Source organism: Stegodyphus dumicola, chromosome 8, assembly GCF_044657685.1.
Source record: "Stegodyphus dumicola isolate Sdum_Otavi_A_Nest chromosome 8, ASM4465768v1".
Classification (NCBI taxonomy): Eukaryota; Metazoa; Arthropoda; class Arachnida; order Araneae; family Eresidae; genus Stegodyphus; species Stegodyphus dumicola.
In genome coordinates this window covers 30,649,437-30,672,655 of record NC_140775.1, presented here as the reverse complement: position 1 = coordinate 30,672,655, position 23,219 = coordinate 30,649,437, and the positions used below count along the sequence as shown (strand labels likewise).

The 23,219-nt window shown below is 33.0% G+C and overlaps 1 protein-coding gene across 4 annotated transcripts in view; it reads left to right on the top strand.

Moving 5' to 3' along the window:
• The window catches only part of Pbp95 (proximal sequence element A Pbp95), a 225,918-nt gene that overhangs the window by 6,806 nt on the left and 195,893 nt on the right, over window positions 1-23,219 (top strand). For 3 of the 4 annotated variants that reach the window (XR_015042526.1, XM_085821707.1, XM_085821709.1), the window contains exons 2-3: window positions 18,242-18,270; window positions 18,366-18,494. Coding sequence is in view for 3 of the 4 variants with exons in the window: in XM_085821707.1 (XP_085677833.1) it covers window positions 18,242-18,270; window positions 18,366-18,494 (158 nt within the window). In the remaining variant the exon portion in view is untranslated. The remainder of the gene's footprint in view (window positions 1-18,241; window positions 18,271-18,365; window positions 18,495-23,219) is intronic. The other variant, XM_085821708.1, reaches the window with a different exon arrangement.

Genomic DNA, 23,219 nt, shown 5'->3' with positions numbered 1-23,219 from the left:
ACTGATGAGTGTGGCATATAAAAGCTTGCTCGGCTAGCAGATGAGTGCGGCTAGCTGGATTCTTCATTTCCCGCACAGACCTTGAGCATCGTGTATTGTTATACCATTGCGGAGCTTACTGACATACGTTTCATGTATGGGGCTGCAGAAGGATATGAATTAGCTACTGAAAGGATGTACAGGGAGCGATTCCCGGAGAGGAATCGGCCTGATAGTAGAACATTCAAGCGTCTTCATTGAGAGTTATAGGGTAGTTCATCTTATGTGTCCAGGTGTTATAATGGCATTGGAAGAAATCTCAGAATTCTTCAGTGGAAGAAAGAATACTAAATTCAGTAGGGGATGATCCTTCATCAAGCTGGAGAGCTGTAGGAAGTGTGCTGGGTGTGAGCCATGCAACTGTTTTGAGGACTTTAAATGAAGATGGAATGCATCCGTATCATTCAAGCAATGACTCCTGACGATTATCTTCCACATCTCAAGTTTGCTCATTGGTACCTATAGCAGTCATTAGGCAATCAAATTTTTCCTGCTGCAGATGCTTTATTCACTGATGAGGCTACGTTTACACGGTCGGGTACATTTAACATTCATCATTCTCACCTGTGATGCATAAGCAAAGTTTAAAGTTATAAAAACATTTAACAGAAATAGCAATAGAAGCTCCCTAAGGTTATATTCTGTGCAGACATTGAAGACAAAAGTTTTAAACTTAACCAATTTGTTAACAATATATATAAAAATAAAAATACAGTAAATAAATTTAATCAATATCAGAAACTTAAAGAGTGTAACATTATCATTATCAAATTACACTTAGTTGACTATTCATAAACCCCAAGGGTTTTTCCTTTAAGAATATTACACTATTAATGATACAGTAAATATATTACCTGATCTTTAAATACTACCATTCAATATGTGAAAAACATATCACAGAACAAAAACTACACGGTTAATATGAAATTCACTTCACTATAAATAGGTCCATGCTTTTTGGCCAAGAAGGCACCTGAAAAAATTAAACTAAACTTTGAGTGCACTTGAAACGGCAAAAGCTGCTCACTGTAGTTACACACAAGAGATCATAGCTTGGAAAAACATTGCCGCTAGTCCTGGAAAAACACTTGTATTGAAGATGTCGCCTTCATGAAAACAGGATGCCGCCCACGGCAGTTGCTCACCGGAAATCACAGTTTGGGATCTATCGTCGCCAAACCGTAGAAACAGGATGCAATCCACTGCAGTTGCTCATATCGTAGCCACCTTGCAGAATACAGGAACCATCATCTCTCGGACTGGAACCACAGTACTTATCGCTGGACGGCACGCATCGCAATATCGTCTTCCAATGGGCACTGGAACAGCACACCAGGGAGCAATGAAACAGAAACCAGAAGGAATAAGCCAGAGCGATGCAAGATACTTGTACCTGAAGCAGACATGACGTCATATCACAGCAACCATCAGCTATCGGCACGACTCAGCTTTCCAGATGACATAACATCAAGTTTCGTTTTTGCATCTTAATTAAGCTGGAACAGTCCGTTCTTAATGCAAACAATGGCAGTGAAAAAGAAGTAGAAGCAATTGCTATATCCCTTTAAAATAAGAACTAAACCTTATGTAAAGATTAGAATTATTTCAAGGAGGAGAGATGATGCAGAAAAAGGGTTACAATAGGTCATATTTTCCAACAACCTGTGCGCTCACGATAACCCACGTGGCACAATTACACATGCCTAACAAGAAAGGTTTTCCATTAATGTTTGGGCAGGCATTGCACATGATAACTTAACCATACATTTTCCCCAGTCATTTAACTTGCCACATGAACAGCATCTTCCTACAGGATGTCTTACCTGAACTTTTCGTCGATGTTCCTTTAGCTGTTCGCGGACGAATGTGGTTCCAGCACAATGGAGCCCCAGGTCACTTCAGCCGGAACATCAGGAATCACCTGGATGTGTCTATTTTATGTTGCGAATTTTAATTATATTAATGTTTGTTTTAAGTTATCATTGTTCTAGTATTTTTATTTGTACTCATGTATATTTTAGTCTGTTAAAAATAGTATTCTTAAATTGTTAAAGCCTTATTTAGCTGGTAGTTTTTGAAACTGTAGTATAAAAAAAGACAGAAAACGTTGCGAGAAGACACATGGTTTATGGCCTTTTGCTAACATTGGAAGCAGTTAGGGATTTGCCATCTTGTTACTACAGAGGTCGTAAATCGGCTTTCTCATGTTCACTTGCTTTCGCTTTGTTATAGTTGCAATTTTCCTTCAAGATAGTGGGGATTATTGTAAGCTTAGGTAATTGGATTTCTCTTATTGCTAGTTTCCCCTTGTTAGCTGGGGGGGGGGTCTAGTTCCCACGTTTTTCCCAAAGTACAGATGGTCAGGACTGCATTGTCCAGATTGTCTTATTTTGATTCATTTTGGGGGTGTAATTTTCTCAGTTAAAGATAAAGTAAAATTCTGGGATTAGGGAGATTTAATTTTATGATTTTTTGGTAAGCCTGTGAAATTTTTATGAGCGGAGAGACGAGTTTACTTCGGAGCCTGCACGTTGTAAGAAGTTAGTCTGAGTCTTGAGTCTGATTTTGAGCAAAAAGGAGATGCGGCGGGGCTCCTCCTTTGAGGGACAAACACTGGCTGTTGATTCAGTTTCGGAGTAGAGTCTGATATGGAGTGATTTGAGTTGTAGCATTTTAAGTCTCGTAAGAGTGCGCGGGGGCTTTCGCCCTGCAGCAGGCTTCGGCCGAAGTGGTTCAGGATTGCATTGACTAGCCTACTAGAAGAGCATTTTGTTCTAGAAAGATTTAAAATAAAGTGAATACTTTACTGACAACCTTTAGTGCTGATTACTTCTGGTATCTTCTTTATTCTTTAAGAACTCTCTGCTGTTATGAATACAGCATTGAAGGCAAATCATTTTAAAATCCGTGAGGAGTATCCGCCGCTGTGCGGGTTTCGGCAACAGTTCTTCAGAGGGCAAGGGAAAATATGAAAGACGAGGTTTGGATTACTAAGGCTCACCTATCTACTGGTTATGTTAACTATCTCCTGCAACAGAGTTGTGTCTTCAAGGAAAGGAAAGAGACTTTCTCTGTGAGTAGAAGGATTGTATGTTTCAGAAGAAATCTAAGAGATGAATCCACAAAAAGGAAAGAGACTTTTCTCTGTGAGTAGAAGAATTGTAATGTTTCTAAGAAATCTAAGAAATGAAATTAATTAAAGGAAAGAGACTTTTCGCTGTGACTAGAAGGATTGTGTATTTTAGAAGAAATCTAAGAGGTAAATACACGAGAAAGGAAGAGACTTTTTCTCTGTGAGTAGAAAGATAAGAAATCTAAGAGATGAATTCACGAAAAGGAACGGGACTTTTCTCTGTGAATACAAGGATTATATGTTCTGGAAAATCTGTGAGTGATTTTTTAAAATTTGTCTACCTCTCTATCGTTTCAAATTATTTAGAAGAAAAACATTTATTTTATATGTGTAAACTATTAAGTGATTGGAATATTTTTAATAATGACCAATTAATTTAAAGTCTGTAAATGAAGGTTTAAAGATCTGTTTTTCCAGCTTAATTAGTGAGCTACTGAATGTCAAAAATAGGAAACTTACAAATAATTATGAGTATTTTAATTTTGGAATGAACGAGTGTTATTTTTCATCTTAAGATTTATTAATTACTGTAAGCTGTAATTTGGTGTGATAGTCTGTGTTATTTTGCATAGTATTATGGTAGGGAACTGATCAGTTTATCCCGTTAACTTATGTTATAGTATTCTAGAAATTAATAAATGTGTGTGCTTAAAATTTAATTGCATTTGTGTATTTATTTTGTGTGTATATATTTTTATGGTGGTCTGTCAAGTCACTCCATTTGTTTGAGCCAGGAGGCTTTTTAAAAAAGATGGAATTTTAGTGAATTTGGTTATTGTTATTGATTTTTCCTTTTTGCGTAGGTTTACTCACAATGCGAACCTAACATTTATTGTACTACCACTATAGGATTGTTCTTATGATGAATTTGATTTGATTATTTGTTAGTTTGGCACCATAAGTCAGTTAAGTTTAAGGTGTAAAGTATATAAGTTTAAAACCTGTAATTTACAGAAATGCAGCATCTATGGCCAGAACTAGATAGGATAGGGCGGACCAGTTCCCTGACCACTGCTTTCTCTTGATTTAACCTGCTTAGATTTCTTTTGGGGTCATATTAAAAACCTCATGTACGAGAGTGCAATTACATCTGCAGAAATTCTTGTTGCCGCTGGACATGTGCTCTACATTCCTGACAGCTTTTCTAATGTATGCCGATTCATGCGCCGCCATTGTGAATCTTGTATCGCTGTTGGTGGCCGCTCTTTCGTGCACCTATTGTAAACTGTTAATAATTTTTTTTGTCTTTACTTATCTTTTAAGTTTCCTGTGATTCATACTGCTTTATGTGCTAGCGCTTTAATGCGGCATTACCGCACACACATTTGAAATCTGCTTATTGAGGTTCCCTCTACCTGCCTTTACATTTTTGACATATAGTTTTGAACCATCCTGTGTGCTAGGTAGAGTCATCTCATGAATGTAGCTTATTATTAATAAATCATCATTTTGAGGAAGTGGATTAAAATTTTATGTTTCTTTTCCATCGAAATCATTCTGACTTTCAACTTATGTCGTGGTGATTATAATAGTATTTAGTCTGAGGACATTAAAACAATTCATTAGACTAAGCTGTTTATACTTTTGGGTAGATATGTAAAGGTATTAAGTATTTTTTTAAAGTAGGAGGGATGAAAAATGAGCAATACCCTCACCGGGACTCGAACCACTGACCTCTCGAATACGCGCCGAGTGTGCTGACCACTACAACAAGAAAGCGAAAGAAATACCTTATAGATATTCACAGAATGTCATAAAACTTGAGCATGAGAACAGGAGATCACTAGAACAAAAAGAGAAGAAAAAAAGCAATGGAAAAAGTCTTACTGGTAAAAAAATATTATGGATATACACACCCTTTAGAATAATTAAAACTATCTCTATGGTACATCATTCTTTAATGTTCAACAGTATAATTTTTTTAATATAAAAGATGCACAGCGTAAGAGATAAATAATAATTTTAAAAAAGCATTCTTAAATATTCGATTATTTGTAGTGTAATTTTATTTTTTTTCTTTTAATCTTTTAGGTAAGTCATAAATGGTTTTTAAAAACATTCTACTTCAGCAGTAGTGATATTTTTAACCCTTAGAATAATTCATAAAATAGTTTCAAGTTCCCCCTCTCCCGCCCATAATTTATTGTGTTTCGCTGATTTTATGCTCTTTTCTTCCTTTTATTTAATTCTGCAGATAATGTGTTCTTTTAGAATCCAGCAAAGGATAAGTGCATCGCGATATTTTGTCAATAAGCACTGCTTGTTTCATGTCTTAGAGTCCTATCACATTTGTGCTTTTTCATACTTTATGTTTTGAAAATTTGTATGTTAAAGCATTTAAGGCTCTTTTTATGATGATTGTGAAATTAATTCAATTAATAATCTTACGAATGTAATATTTAGCAATCATACGTATAATTTGCAATTCCAATTTTCCAAGACATCACAAAGTCCAAAAGATTTTGCAAGAGAATATATGATTTAGTACTTTGCAGCTTAGTCACACTTGATCAAACAAATTATAGGCTTGTAAACATTCGTTCGGGAGTAATTTAGTCAGGTAATTTTTTTTTTTAATATTAAGATGCAAAATGCAGTACTGATGTTAAATAATGCATAAATTTTAGACTTGATTTTATTTTAATTATGTAAGTAAAGAAGTTTTTGACTTAATATAGAATTACCATTTTTTATCTTACGAATTTTGCATGCGAAAAGTTTTACATTTAGCTGGAAATAAGGTTTATGTATTCTGCAGCAAAGATTTACATTCATTCGTATAATGATTTATGTGTATTGAAAATTGTTTTTTCATTTTATGGAAATTTATGCGGCAGAAGTGAATTTAGAAATTTTCTGCATTGGTTACAATTTTCACCCTTCTGCAGAGATGGATATATAAGCAAAACGCATTTGTCGAATTACAGCATTGGTATTTATTTAAATGGCGTTCCCATCATTAACTTTTGCTAACTTTTTTTTAGGATCCTAACATGTTCAAAAATTAAAAAATTTACTGTACTATTATGTAAATTATATCCTTATATGTTACATGGTGATTAATTGAATACAAACTCAACTAAAATACTTACATGCCTTTTTACTAATATTTCTAGTAATTTTATTTTTATGAGAAATGGTACCAGGCTTTGATGATATAAGGAGACTGAAGTCATTTGTGCTCTAAATTCATAAAGCATGATACATAATGCAGCCCATTAGTGCTACAGCGGTAAGATGGCTTAACACTGATCATTTGATCGGGTTGCAAATCCCAGCTAACAAGTTGGTTCCAAGAGAAATTTATTGTTTTTTCCAAAGTAAATGAAAGCCAGTTTCCCTTAAAAGTCCTCCACGAAGACATCCCTTCTCTTAGACAGATAGCCCACATGTGTTTTTATCATGATACAAGTAACCTAAGAAGAAACAAGGAGAAAATGCAGTATATATAGCTGGTCAAGCGATAGAACTATAATTAATAGATGTAGCAGAACATTTTTGAAATCATTTCTTGAATACAAATGTCTGGAAGTTCTAAATTGCTGAGAGTTCTTAAATGAATTCCTTGTCTTTATTGAATCTTAAAGTTTAGTTGACTGAGTTGTATTTATTGAATCTTAAAGTTTGCAATTAGCTAGGAAAGACAAATCATCTACAGTAGTGCTTACAACAATTCTGAAAATTCTAAATTAGTGAATCCATGTGCGATATGCATGATTAATTACTTCAAATGCTTCTAATAATTAATGTAAAAACTCTTAAAATTGGGGCGGGACTGTAAAAAATCTATAGATATTTAGAAATACAAGAAGATTTGACAGTTGAGGAAAATTGAAAAATATACTAATTGTCATAAAAGATGAACAGAAAATAATTATAATGTATGAATATTTTTTTCCCCTTTCTTTTTGTTTATTTTCACAAATTTTAAAAAATAATATAAATTTAAAATTTTGTTACTTAGGGAAACTGCTATAAATTAAGCGTATAACAGATCAGTGTGAGAATGGTTTTGCCTATGAAACTGAGACTGCAACACGTTTCAACCAGTTTTAACCAGCTTGAGATGTTAAAAAGCTCCATAATTATGATTTTTTCATTGTAAATGCACAAATTTTAAATCTGTCATTAAATGACTTAGCATTTACAGCCTGAATAATGAAATTATCATAATTAAAGATTTTGAATTTTTGTAATAATATGCGTACAAACTAATGATAAACAATTGATTCAAAGCTTTCTTATGAATACAATAATCCGAATGCAATGTAAAAGATTATTACTATTCTAATTTATATTAAACGTTGTTATACGACCTTGAAAAATCAAATTATAATTTATAAGGCAGACATGTTAAATAAACTGAAATTATTAAATGTCACAAAAATGCAAATATAATAAGACATTTCTAATGTGACCACTAACGGCTTCAAGCGATTTGGGCCACTTATATATAGATGGTTGCATTAGAGAGGCAAATGTACAAAAGCCTGCTTATTTATGTTGTAGGAAACACTTTTAGAGTTCATTTTCATGAGATTCTCTGTACTTATATGTAAAACAGTTACAAATAATATGTCTTACTAAAACGATCAGACATATTTAGGCTTCTAAAATGATGTTAAAAATTTAAAAAAGGAAATCTAACAAAAAAGTTGCTGAAATAGTTAAAGTAGTTAACACAGTTTATGATAAATAAAACATTAATTAAAGCATCGCAAGCTGCAGTATGAAAGTAGATTAGCATGATCATCTAATCAGATTATTTAGGTTATGTCAGAGTTTTCTAAGATTATCTTCCGAGAGGATATGGATGCCTTCATGGAGGATTCTTTATAGTCTGGAGTTGATACAAAAATGATTTCATACGTCTGATAGAAACTGACTAATTTTTATGTTACATGTGGAGAAAACCATGAAAATCTCCTTGTAAGCAGCCCATCTGCCATGGTTTGAGCATCAGTTTAACTACCAATATAATTCTACCAATATTCAACCGAGAGATTTTTACCTCTCGGTTGCTAGTGGGCGAAGGTCATCAAAGTTATTCTCTGAATTTCAAAGTTATGGATGTGTGTTTTATTACATGATTATTCATGCTCAGATTTTTGGAAACTAGGGATAAATTAAAAGTTGGAATTCTGCATAACCAAGTTAAATAATTAAATTTATTTAATTTTCTGTTGTGATATGTTTTAGGTTCTGAATACGAAAAGCTCCCACGTATGATTTATTTGGAGTTTAGACAGTAAAATGAATAAGTTTCTTTAATTTGGTTTGAATTATAACGAAGCACAAGAAAGCTATCTGCCTAAGAGTTGTCTTCGTGGATGCCTTTCTAAGGAAAACTCGCTCGTAACCACGTTATATGTGGAAAAAACCACGAAAAGCCGCTTTGTTAGGAATCGAACCCAGGTCTAACTACCCGTATTCAGCAACTTAACCGCTTGTCCGCTTACAAGTTTCCTTAAGCTTTACATGTAATTGTAATGAATGTAACTATTATGAGTAAAAATTTTTCTAAGATATCCATCCATGTTTCTACTTGATTTTTGGTATTCTGTGGAGGTGATCACCTTAGAAAGATGGTGTTCAGTGCAGGTGTTTATTTATACCTTTAGAAATGCTAGTAACTTTTGGAAGTGATCGTCTTAGGGAGGTAGTCGCCAATCGTTTATGGGCTACTAAATGGTCCAGATGTAGGTGGATCGTGCACTGGTGCATCGTAAAAGTGTATTAAATCCTCTGTTAGACGATCATCCACATTTTCCAGTTATTTTGGTCTTTGGTGGAGGTGGTCATGATAGAGAGATAATGCTCAGTACAAGTGTTTATTTCTACTCTGGGAAATTCTTCTGGAAGAGGTCGCTACTAGAGGGTTCATTGTATATTAAATCTTTAAATCCAGATCACATGGTTATAGAATCTATTTTAATTAGATTTTAAAATTTTAATATAATTTTGAAATAAACCTCTTAATTTTTAATAACTATGATTTTCTTTTTTTCCTATTTAGCCTTAAATGCAAAATTAAACAATTGTTTCCTGTGCAAACCTGTTACTTTTAATTAAAATCAAATGAGAAAAAAAAATATACGACAATTAATTAGCTGAAAAATTGAGTACTATTCTTATCGCAAACCATGACTTTAAATTGCATCTATAACTGTTTGTTATAATATTGTTTTATACCAAAGCTCAGATGATTTGTTTTCAATTATGCGACAATAACTGTTTCACTAAACCACAGCTTAAGGCTATAACTACGTGGGGTGCAAGGAGAGCAATTACTAATGATCTGATAATGACACCAGACTTCGCCAGCTGGGCACCACTCTATTTTTACCATAAGGGAGAAGCAGCAACTTGCACATCTTCTTGCAATCATTCTCAGAAGTTTCCGCTTATCCAAAGGTATGATTGCTATCATAGGTAATTGAGTCCTCTGTAGTATTATAGATAACTGAGATATTGCTAAACCCAACTAACGTTTTTAAGCTTTTCCCTCGGATGGAATTCTGAGGAAGAACACCTTGGGAGGGGGGACAGTATAAGGATCTTCCACCAATCTTCCTCTACCATCAAACTGTTGAGAAGATTTCAGTGTACCATGTATTTTGAGTACCTCCTTGCCACATAGATGCTATGCGCTTACAAACATCAGTGCCTTCTCTGGGAGGCCCACCAGCGGCTGAGCGGTAAAGTCGCTGAACACTGGTAGTTCGGTCCGAGGTTCGAATCCTGCGAACGGGCTGGCTGCATGGGTGTTTTCGTGGTTTTTCCCATGTGTAACGTGTATACGAGCCAGTCGCCCTTAGAAAGTCCTCCATGAAGGCATCCCTCCCCTTAGGCAGATAGCCCTAGTGTGCTTTGCCATAATTAAATGCACCAACACCAATACGCCTTCTCTGGGATTTGAGCTTGCGGCCTTTGGTACAACAGTCATTGACACTAATTACTGTTTTATGTATTACTAATCACTGTTTTACTGTTATTACAACACTAATTACTAATTCACTGTATCTGGGTGGCAGCCCATTGTAGCAAAAATTTTGGTGCTGACAAATGATGTTCTTAAAGGAATTGATGCCTCAAAGGTAATGAAAGTATTTTTGGATCAAATATCGCAGCCTTCTATAGTTAGTGCATAAGAGAGAGAATTTTAAAATATACTGTAAGATAATTCCTGAATGATTGAAATTAATGAAAGTTAGTTTAACAAAAAGAATGAAATATCATTGCATTGGTCAGTGGGTATTGGGAGAACTAGAATACAAGACTAGAAATTTCTTTTTGTGTAGCTGTTTATGATCGCACAGGCACACAAAGATCAGACACTTAATCACTTAAAGATCATCCTCAGACAGTCGGTGTTATTCAAGAGTAGATTCGCCAGAAACAACTATCATTTTAGACTGCTGGAGGACTTACTGAAGCCTACATACAATTGGCTTTGTCCATTTAGATGTATACTATAGTATTATATTTGTAGGTGAAATATCACGGACTCGTACTAAAATGATTGAAGATACATGACTGTACTGCCCCTCTATATGACAGAAATGGAAACATAACATTTTCGACCGAACTTTTGTGTGATTAAATTGAACTATGAAAAGTAGGGTAAAAATATATTTATGGGTGCCCTTTGGCAATTTTTGGTGGTACATGGATACCGAGTTTGTGCAATTCTTTTACTTGTTATTTTGGCTTTGTGTAGTGGCGATTTTTGCCCCAAAAATCTTTCGCTTCTCTGATAAAAACTTGACAACTGAAAAGTTTATTAGGTGTCTTTAGGTCTTCTAATTAACTGTAATATTTTAGTGATAAGTCTGAAAATTTTGTGTATTAAAAATTTTCCCCCTTTGAATGAGAATGAAAAATAATGTGATGCTCCTTTGCAGCAATTTAAGATTACATGTCAAAAATCTTATTAACTGCTACAAAATTTAAATTTTTTTCTTTTGATTGATAAATTACCACGATTTTATCAATATATTTCGCTGATGCACAATATTGGCTGGAAAATTAATATTTTAAGGTAATTGTTTCATCTTAAGACAGATTTAAAAAGCCTTAAAGAATTTATCATTTATCATCAAAAAATGGTTTTGATTAATTTGGGATGATGTGCAATGAGAACAAAATTTGCATAAATTTTCACTGCATTCCCCCCCCCCCCCCTGCTTCAGTTAAAAAAAATGCTGGAGCTATAAGCCAGAATTCAGAAACTGAACATATTTTTTCTATGAATTTCAAATTTTGTTCTATGATTATATTCTTTTGGAACTGATATTCCCTTATTATAAATAAAACCTGCAATTTTATTATGCACAGCACTACAAGAGTATGAAATTTCTCAAAGTCTTCTTGAGAAACACATCCTTTTTTTTTCTTTTTCTTTCACCTTTTATAAAAACATGGCTTGCAGATTTATGTCTTAAGTAAAATTTCTAGTATAATTTCATTTACTACTTTAATTCAATAATATGAGTTTCTGTATTAAAGCAATACTCGGAAGTTATGCACATTTGTAAACGGTAAGTATTGATATAATATAAATCTCATACTGCAAGTACAAATAAACAACTTTTTTAAGCCAGTGTGGTTTGTCTCCATATGTGTAGCAATAAGAACTGTGCATCATCAGTTTTGCTGGCTAACTTGTGATTGATTGAAGTAAAATAAATATATATCAAAAGTACCAACCAAAATATATATCATTAGAAAAATCCAAAATACCAGAATACTGAAATGTCTCTCTCTCTGTGTGTGGCTGGCAAATTAAATTTACTGATTGCACCTATGTGGAAAGTTCTTCCATTTTACCACAGTTGTGTCATAGCATATATGCTTGCAGTGACAAGACCTTAGTTTGTTCATTCTATTTGTTTTTGCTTCAACAGTCTTTCGCATAACCTCAGTTTGTATTTCTGTGTTTCTAAAACTATAAGAATTGTAATTAAGACACAATAACACGCCGAACAAATACTAATTCAGAAGTCAAACAACAAAAATCAGTGTTATATTTTCAAATTTTCACAGGACTAGTTTCGATGGTTTTACCGAACCACCATCATCAGCTGCAAAAGCGCAAATGAACGAGATAGGATATAATGATCAGATAAGATAAGCCTGGACAGAAAATAAGCTAGTGGCACCATCTGTTGATGAGACCAGAACTAAAATATAATTTCTTTAAAGGCCGAAGGCAAAGATGGATTGGAATTAGGATTATTAACTAGAACAGAAAGATTTTTTTGAATGTGAAATGCCTCTAGAAAATCCAGTTCTCCAATGGAAGATGTTTTTTGAATAATTTTGGCATCAGAAAAATAGAAAGTGTGATTTTCAAACCAACAATGTTGGGCAACAGAAGACTTCCATGTTTCCTTTCTAACATATGCCTCATGTTCCTTGACACGAAATTTTAAGGCTCTCTTAGTTTGGCCAATGTAAATTAAACCACACTGGCAAGGAATCCTATAAATACCCCAAGAATTCATATCCGGAATGGAGTCCTTGAGTCTGGGAACTCGGAATTTAATTGATGGGAGAATAAATGACCCGAAAGTTAAATTTCTGCAAAATATGTGCAGCTTTATAGGTAATTGATGGAAAGAAGGGAATGACAACAGAATTTTTATAATCTCCTAAAACAAGAGTGTGCCTTGTAGTGTGTTGAGATGAGAATTTTTTAACTGCTTGATTAATAATGTTGGGTGAAAAGCCCCTGTCAACAGCTATTGCTTTTAAATAATTTAGTTCTTCATCAAGAGATAGTTTGGAGGAGTAAACTTAAAGAGCATGGAAAACATAGGAATAAAATGAAGCTAACTTTTGTTTAGTCGGATGACATGATTTAAAGTGCGGTGGAAGGCAAACCAATGAAGGTTTATGGTAAACCATAGTACTGATGTTGGATGTGTTACGCCGACCAGAATGTTTTCATTCAAATCAAATCTAATCAAAAACCTTCCAGTCGCATTTCAAGAATTCGGTTAAACTGCAAGCTTGCCTTACTTCGGTCCATCATGAGGGATACATGTCAACAATTGTCCAAAATTGAACAGGAGCTCTATGAGCTTCATCTGGAACTCCCTAATTCATATCCAAACTTCACTGCCCTTGAACAAAAGTTTTGGTCTAGAACGGAGAATGCAGTTAACCATCATAAAAACACACTTGGAGTTAAATTCGTAAAACTTCTTTTACAGTCGTCCAGTTCAAGTAGTTCAAAAAAATCTTCCCATTGTAAACATTAATCCAATAGTTAATATTTCTAATGTTAGTTTTTCAGAAGAACAAAAAAGAATCCTAAAATATAATTTTAACTTCTCACAACCCTGTAAACCCTCGATTCCAAAGATTTTGGCTCCTATCGAAAAAGCTTTCAAGTTCGGTAAAGTTTCAGATTCACAGAAAGAAATGATTAGGCATCTTATCACTCATAATGTGAAATTCAATAATAAACCTTTGAAATCAAATCTAACTGCGAGAGAAAGAGCTACAATGCGCGAAATTCATTCTAACCCTGATATCATTTCAAAGGCTGAAAAAGGCGGCCAGGTAGCCGTCATGGATAAGAACATTTACATCGATGGTGTCACTAAACTCTTAAACGAAGGACCATATAATCTGATCCCTAAAGATGCTTCACCTTCGGACCTGTCAAAAATAAAAACTGCGATCAAATCTTCACAAATCTTTTCAAGCAACTTAAAACATTCGCTTATCCCACCTGTTGCGAATTGTGCCAGATTATATGCTCTTCCTAGAATTCATAAAAGTGGTATTCCTTTCCGCCCTATTGTATCAAATTTAAGTACCGCCTCGTATCCATTAGCTAAATATTTAGTTTCTAGATTTTCAACTCTATTAGACAATAACATTTACACCATAAAAAATTCAATAGAGTTTGTAAAAAAAGGTTAAAAACATTTCTCCTTGAAATTTACTCATGGTCTCTTTTGATGTAAAATCATTATTAACCAATGTTCCAGTGGAGGGTGCATTAAGATGTCTAGAAACCAGACTTCGTGAATTTCCTTTCTCTTGCATTCAAATTGATGAGTTAATTTCTCTCACTCAACTCTGTTTGAAACAAACACATTTTGTTTTCCAAAATAAATATTACAAGCAAACTGAGGGATTAGCCATGGAGAAGCCCCCTCAGTCCCATCCTGGCTGATATCTACATGCATTATTATGAATCAAAATTGTTTGAAACTTTGAATTTCCCGGTATGGTTCCGCTACGTAGACGATACTTTTACCCCTTTTGAAGGTAATAAAGATGATTTAAATAAAGTTCTTTCAACAATGAATTCTATTGATCTTGCTATTCAGTCCAATTGTGAACTTGAGACTTGCAATTCTCTTCCATTTCTTGACATTCTGGTCACACGTAACACATCCAACTTCAGTACTATGGTTTACTGTAAACTTTCATTGGTTTGCCTTCCACCACACTTTAAATAATGTCATCTGACTAAACAAAAGTTACCTTCATTTTATTCCTATGTTTTCTGTGCTCTTCAAGTTTGCTCCTCCAAACTATCTCTTGATGAAGAACTAAATTATTTAAAAGCGATAGCTGTTGACAGGGGCTTTTCACCCAACATTCAAAAATTCTTATCTCAACACACTAAAAGGCACATCTTGTTTTAGGAGATTATAAAAATTCTTTTGTCATTCCCTTCTTTCTATCAATTAGCTATAAAGATGCACATATTTTGCAGAAATTTAACTTTCGGGTTGTTTATTCTTCCATCAATAAAATTCCGAGTTCCCATACTCAAGGACTCCATTCCGGATATGAATTCCTGGGTTATTTATAGGATTCCTTGCCAGTGTGGTTTAATTTACATTGGCCAAACTAGGAGAGCCTTAAAATTTCGTGTCAAGGAACATGAGGCATATGTTAGAAAAAAGGAAACATGGAAGTCTTCTGTTGCCCAACATTGTTGGTCTGAAAATCACACTTTCATTTTTTCTGCTGCCAAAATTATTCAAAAAACATCTTCCATTGGAGAACTGGATTTTCTTGAGGCATTTCACATTCAAAAAAATCTTTCTGTTCTAGTTAACAATCCTAATTCCAATCCATCTTTGCCTTCGGCCTTTAAAGAAATTATGTTTTAGTTCTGGTCTCATCAACAGATGGCGCCGCTAGCTTATTTTCTGTCCAGGCTTTCTTATCTTATCTGATTATTATATCCTATCTCGTTCATTTGCGCTTTTGCAGCTGATGATGGTGGTTCGGTAAAACCATTGAAACTAGTCCTATGAAAATTTGAAAATATAACACTGATTTTTGTTGTTTGACTTCTGAATTAGTATAAGAATTGTGTTTACAACAAGTGTGTAACTAAAATATATTTGCAGGCCATGTGAAATTCCTTTGAGGGCCACTAGTGTAAGACCACTGCCCATAATAACTGTGCCGTTTTTCATGAGTATGAAAAGATTTATATAAAATAATTTATTTTATAAATATATTCTTTTTCCCCTCTCTTTAGAATAAAATTAAACTGAGCTGCTTGTCATTTTATAATTGATGCGTTTTAAAAACTTAATGCACAATTGCCAAACATTTTATATTAACAACAGATTTGTTGATTTCATAAAAGTATGGAGACACTTCCCCCCCCCCCAATAAAATTTAGATAATAATGTGCTGTATATTTCCGTTTATAAGCCAAGAATTTTTGGAACTTTTCCTAAAGCTAAATTATGGGATCAGTTTATATTTGATATATCTATAATTTAGCTTTTTCTAAAGTTAAATTATGTATCTGGTAATCTTATGAAAAATATAGGTATTTTTCTGTTAACTAGGTGCAAGTGATCTCCAAATATTGTATTTGTTTTTAATTTATGAAAAGTAGTTTAATAAAATGAATTGTTATTTTTTCAAAACTGTTTGTAAGGCTAATTTGTTGCTTCATCACCAAAATAAAAAATCTGATGTTGGTGAAATTTGTGTCCAGCTTTTCCACTGTTGAACTTGGGTTTTCATGTATGGAGAAATGCTCAGCATTCATAGTGTTGCTAGAATTTTCAACGAACACCATCATTTGTAATTTGAAGTATGTTATGTGAGAATTTCTTTACCTGTCCAGCTTTTAAACAAAAAATAAAATAGAACAGAAAATAAAACTGACACAGATACCAAGATTGTAAGCAAGACAGTAAATGAATGAAAAAATTGTGCTAGCTTCAAATAAAATTACTAAAGTTAAAACTGTGATTGGTATGCAGCATTTTACCTTTTTAATGATTTAATTGGAAAATATTCCACCCGTTTTGCTGGCTTGGCAGCAAATTCACATTCATGGCGATATGTTTAAATGTTGCATCCCCCCCCATTCTGGCTTATATATAGGTTTGGATTTTGGGTAAATTTTTGAAAAAAAAACTTGCACTTTGGGATCGACTACACAGGCTTACACGGATTGACTTATATTCGAAAATGTAAGGTACTTTAAATCTGTTTTATAAGGATTTTTATAGTAAGAACTATGGTATTGTAAAGTATATGGTATTTAAAAAAAACATTTGCATTAATCTAGCATCATAATAATATTTTTGCATTATACTACTAAAATTTACTTCTAATATGAAAGATTGTTTTTTTTATTTACATTCTGTTTAATTATTTTTATTTTATTTTATCTATATATTTTTTACTGCACTGAGCTTCATGATTTGTAAGCTTTTATAAGTCTTATTTCTTTTCGAAAGTTCAACACGTTTGATTGCTTACAGTGTTTTATAATCTAAATCCCATTTCAACTATATAAACAGCATACTAGTTGTTGAAAGTTAAAACTGCTGCACTGGTATTTTGACTCGGGTTTAAATATTGGCAGATAGTCTGGCTGCATGAGAGTGTTTGTAATTTTTCCTCTATGTGCAGTAAATAGAAGTCTGTTTCCCTTAAAAACATTCTGCATGAAAGCATCCCTCCTCTTAGGCAGGTAACTCTTATGTGTGTTATGTGCTTCAGCATGATGTAAATAATCCAATGCAATCCAACCAAATGAAGAGAAAAATGCTGAAATGAAAAACATTAAGGAAAATTTTAAGTTAGATTGTTTATCTATTATGGCAAAGTACATGAGAGCTACTTGCCTGAGTGAAAGGATACCTGCATGAAGGACTTTCTAAGGAAACTGGCTCATATTCACATCACATATGAGGAAAACCATGAAAACCAAACATGCAGTCATTTCATTTATCTGAGCTCAAACTACCTGCATTCGGAGGTCTTAAGAAAATGGCCATTCTTCGGGCTCGTGAATTTTAGGTTGTCTAATTATACCAAATTTTCAAAATAATTTGAAAGCCTTTACTGCTTCTTTCACTCAGCTGAAGGAAAGAAACTCACTAGAAGCCAAGAAAGGAAATTATAAGACTGTTTACTGTATTAATAGACTGAACAATAGGGCCTACAGCAACTTATACAAAAACATTTGACTAGTAAAAAGCCATAAAATAAAATTTGAACTTCTGAAAGTTTTACAAATAATGAATATAATGATTAAATGCAAAGTTTCAAGTAGTAATGATGTTAAATTATGCAAAAGCATAATAGTTAAAAATGAACTAAATTATTTGATACCTCTTTTTTAATTTAATATTATAATAGTATTTCAGAATGCACAAACAAATATTTTTATTATCACCATAAGATACTTTTTTTTATTGTAATATTTTTTTATTGTAACTTATGATTTTGCAGGGCTCAGAGTAAAGAATGAGGCTAATAACCGCCTTATCTTTCCTTTGTCAAATTTATCCAGGATTTAATTATAATAAAAGCTACTATATATATATAAACTTTTATTAGCTCTATACACAAAGCTTATAGTAATTGAAAGGACATGCATAATTTTAAGAACTTATTTCTATTTTGAAACACAAATACAATGAAGTTTTAAAATATATTTCTTTGTGGAAATTGGAAAATAATGGAAAAATTATTGTCTGGTGTACCATATATGTATCCATGTGGGCTTTTGCCACTGCAGGCATTTATGAATCTTCTCCCTTTTTTCTTTTTCAGATTCATCTGTTTCCAAGCCTGCTGAAAAGGTTAGTCTCTAAGCTTTTCTTTTTATAGTTTTTTTTTAAAAATTATTTTAGAAATCATTGTTGTCATTATTTATTTATTTATTTATTTTATCAAGCAGGTTGTTACTGATAACTTAAAGGAAGATTTGAAGAGGTTTCAGGGAAAAAATCTTGCTGTTCAAGAAAAAATTGTTGAGGCTTTGAGTAGAATTGAGACTACAATGCAAAGACTTGATACGTGTCGAGTAAGCACTGTTCTTTCTTCTGCAGTACAGAACTCCAGCATATTTAGTTGTATCTTTGTTCCAGTTTTGTGTTTCTAGTACTTCAATGCCTTTAATATAGAATTTGTAAAAATTTGTAAAAGTATTATTTACCATGGCTTGTTCACTGTCACAGTGAATGTAACTTGCTAAGATTCTAGCAATTATAATTAAAGAAGATAGTGTGCATATTTATATAAAATGGGTCAGTCATTATACTTGACAATGGAATCTTCTTTTAGTACTGTTATCCTGTCTAATAGAAATTAAGTTATGGTAATGTTGATACGGCATTTATTGTAAGAATAAGAGTAAATATGGTTGTATAATTTTAATTCTAAATTTTATGACAAATGCACTCATTTCCCCCATAAAAATATTACTAAAAATAGAATGTATGAAGTAATTAATTTTGAGGCACTAGATGCTATTTTTAATTAACCAAGGCCGACTGTTGCAGAAATATTTGCTTCCTGCATTTGAATGGTTTCATTTTATTTATTTTTTGCATAGAAGCAGTCCTTTTTTTATGGTGGTACTTAAATTAAATGTTAAATTAAGAAGTGTAGCTTAGACTCAATATGGTTATAATAAAAAATTATTTCCTAAGCCTGTTAAAAGTTGCTGTATCCACATATGCAATTTTAGTATCGGCAGACAAATTAGAAGGGTCTTCATTGTTCTTCCTAGCTCTTACGATTGTTGTTGATAGTTTCAGTAGCTGCAAATACTTTAAAGAGCTGAAGAGCAAAATCAAAATGTTTTCATAATTCTTAATATTTTTGCTATTGCCTTCATAATTTCCACACTTGCATGTTTTTATTAGTTGCAAGCAAGATCAAAATGCCCTGATAATTTTGTTTGTTTTTATGATTACCAATTATCAATGGCATTATCTTTAAATTTCCTCCCCTCTTCCTGTTGTAATAAAACATTCATATTTTTTGTGCATTGGAATTAGCAAAAAGCTTATTAGTTTTTTTTTTTTAATTAGAACATTTATTTATTATTTTACAATGTAGAAGTTTGTGTTTTCTATATGTACCACCACATGTCAAAAATCAAGTAAAAGTTTACTCTTTATCTGTCAGTTTTATACTTTTTTCTTTTCAAAGTAAAGCTCTACATGTTGAATTTAATGTGTTACAGTATTTTAGTAACAATTCAAAACCTTGGAAATAAATTTTGAAATTTTGTGACACCCCTTTTAGTACTGAAGGCATGGTTGTTTTGTATCCTCTTTATGCATTTTCAGTGTTAAAAATACCCAGAAGTCACCTGCAGTTTAGAGTATATAATATAGTGGGTCATAAAAAAATTCCCCAACATATGAACTTCAAGTGGCCTATCTGCTAACCAATCGAAATGAAATTTCAGATATTGTTATTTGAAGTTGTGCAGTCAAGATTATGATGATTTAAAACAACAGAGCTCTCACAGTTACAGTTACAGTGAAGAATTTCAAAATTTTCAAATGGCAACACCCACTTTTTTTTTGCACAAATTGATCAGTGCATTGAAAAACCATAAATGACATTACGCATGACGAAAATTGTGAGCATAAAACATTTGCGAAGAAGAGCACTGTAAAAGACCAATGACAATACAGAGTAGAGGTATACTGATTGCATAGTTTATATTACATATTGCATAGTTTAGAGGGATTAGGGGAAACAAAGATAAATTGATGAAACTGTTCTATCTAAATGGGGAAAATGCTGTTGAAGCATTGTGCGTTTTTTGATGAAGTCATAAGCTGAGGCCAAATTGTGATGTGATTTGGTAAAAATATTTGAAGAAATGGATGCACATGTGATAGACTTTTGTCTGGACCAGCATGTGTTCTTGTTTGATGCTGTGGAAGTATATAATATGATTATTGCAAGCCTTTTGCATACTTCAAGAAGTGTTACCCGCTTGATGTGGCGCCATTACGGAGACATTTATTCTCAGTCCATACTTCTTCTAAGAGGTCAGTTCCACAGGTATGAAAATATGCTTCATTGCGAGTGCTCGGTATAGAGCAATGTTGCAGGATTACATAATTAAAGAATTGTAGCAGTGAAATATCGTTAATGACATTGTATGGATGCAAGATGCTGTACTTAATATGAAAACCACTCTGCCTGCAGGGCTGAAAGGAGATATAATAAATAAAACAGCCTCTGACTTGTTCCTGTAAAATACTGTAAAAAGCGTAATTTAAGATGAAGAACTTTGGGAAAAAAATGTATAAAATTGTACAAATATTCTGAAAAAGGGAGTTTTAGGAAGTTTGCATTACAGTCTTAGTTCACTGGTGGGGGGTATATTATCACCATGCCTATGCCATAAAATTTCAAATGTTTTAATATTGCTTTTCTCAAGTTTAATGAAAATTTTATTTAAACTTGTGGTGTACTTTTACAAGATTATTTTCCTTGCAAACCATGAGAAAATGTGCTAGGTTCTTTTGCCTGTTGCCTTCAAGCACTGAAAACCACAGCCTTGAAATGGCAGCTTCTGACTCTTGAATGTATATTATTTGAAAATACAGAGTGAAAAACCTTGCACATAGCTGCTATGTCTCTAATACTGGCAAAGAGATTTAGAGGAAGTCTTAAAATAATTCAGTCAGCTCTTTCTGTCGATATATTTAGAGTTTCTAAAAATTTCAGATTAGACAACAGAAATAGACACAGGTTTATTGTATTAATTGCCATGGCTGCCTGATTATAATATGGCCTCACAAATAACATTATTGTGAATTTTAAAATAATTTGCAAGAAAATACTTTGGCTCATAAGGCAGCATTATATAGCACACTTGGTATGAAGAAATTGTTTAAGACAATTAAATGATCTAAATACTTTGGTGTACTGTGAAACTAAGTAAACATATTTTCTTTAACTTATAAATTAAGGTATTAAAATTTGTCTTAGCATGTTTATTAAATGCTAAAATGTGCCCATATTGTCAGTTTGACTTTAAAAAGGTATTTTAAAAGTCATATTGGTGCCAGAATGGGAATTAAATTTATTTTAAAGTAAGGTATTAGTTGAAATTCTAAAAAAATGTAACAAAATGTTTTAAATTAAAAATTAATATCATATGTTTGAAATTCTGTTCCAGAATGAAAATTAGGGAAGAAAAAGGTATTTTTCTTAAATATAGTGCGAGCAAATGTAGTAATATAAAGAAATTTTGCGTGAATAGAAAAGAAACTAGCCAATGTGACAATTGAAATCGCAATAACAACCTTTTATTTAGTATACATGAGTGTTAAAACACTCAAACAATTTCGAGGGCAGCTGAAGGTTCCTCCTCATCAGGAGAACGAAATTACCAGAAAGGGGAAAAAGAAGAAAAATAAAGCATTGGCAAAGGAGTCTCAGAAACACGTGGTCTTATCAGCATACACGTGGTCGTAACCGGATTTTGAATCGCATTACACTGGCCACCTACTTTTATTGAGCCAGGCTATCTGATCAAACATATAACACATAGACTAAAACGCAAACAAATCAAGAAAGTCAAAAAATAGGGAGTGAGGGGCAACTGCACCTTCACGCACCAAGACTGAACCTCAAATAAAGGGAAAGCAACCTCTGTAACAGCTTTTTATACCCTCCGGTAGTAGCAAACGCAAGAAGGCAACGCCATCTATTGGCAAAAATAATAAAGAATTATGATAATAGAATTTAAAGGCGTTAGGCAGGACTCGATTAGACTTAAAATCATTCACTAAACAGGTTAAATCCTTGTGAATATGAAAAGCCTCAAGAAAATCCAATTCACCAACGGAAGAACCCTTTTGGATAATTTTTGCAGAACCAAAGTCAAAATTATGATTAATTTTCCAACTATGATATGCTATTGAAGGCTTGTTAATTTCGCCTTTTCAGACATAGGATTCATGCTCCTTGATACAAAACTTTAATGCTCTTTTTGTTTGACCAATATATCTCAAGCCACACTGACACGATATACTATAAATTTCCCAAGAATTAAAGTCAGAAGCACAATCTTTTAGAACCGAACTGTGAATTTTATTGATAGGGAAGTATATGAGTTGAAAATTGAATTTCTGGAGAGTCCGTGCAACTTTATAACTAACAGAAGGATAAAATGGAAGCACAACAAGGTCATTAATATTATTTCTAACAATGGAATGTCTTCTTTGATGGGAATATGAAAATTTTTTAACGGCTTTATGAATGATCACACGAGAGAAGATCCTCGGTCAATAGCAACTGCTCTCAAATAATTAATTTCCTTGGTAAGCAAAGATTTTGAAGAGCAAACTTTGAGTGCGCGAAATACATAATAGTAAAAAGAAGCCATTTTTTGCTTAACAGGGTGGCATGACTTAGCATGGGGTGGTAAACAAACTGCAAAGGGTTTACGGTACACAGTAGTGCAAAAATCAATTTTATTGCGGATTATAAGAATATCAAGGAAAGGGAGGGAATTGTTGGATTCAATTTCAATAGTGAATTGGATGGCTGGATCAGTTGAATTTATAATAGATAAAATCTCGGATAAATCATTTTTATTACCATCAAAAAGCGTGAAAGTGTCGTTGACATACCGAATCCAAAGATGAAAAGATAGTTTATCAAATAATTTCAGCTCAAAATAATGCATATAAATGTCAGCAAGTACAGAACTGAGAGGATTACCCATAGGCTATCCTTCAATTTGACAGAAATATTCCTTTTGGAAAAC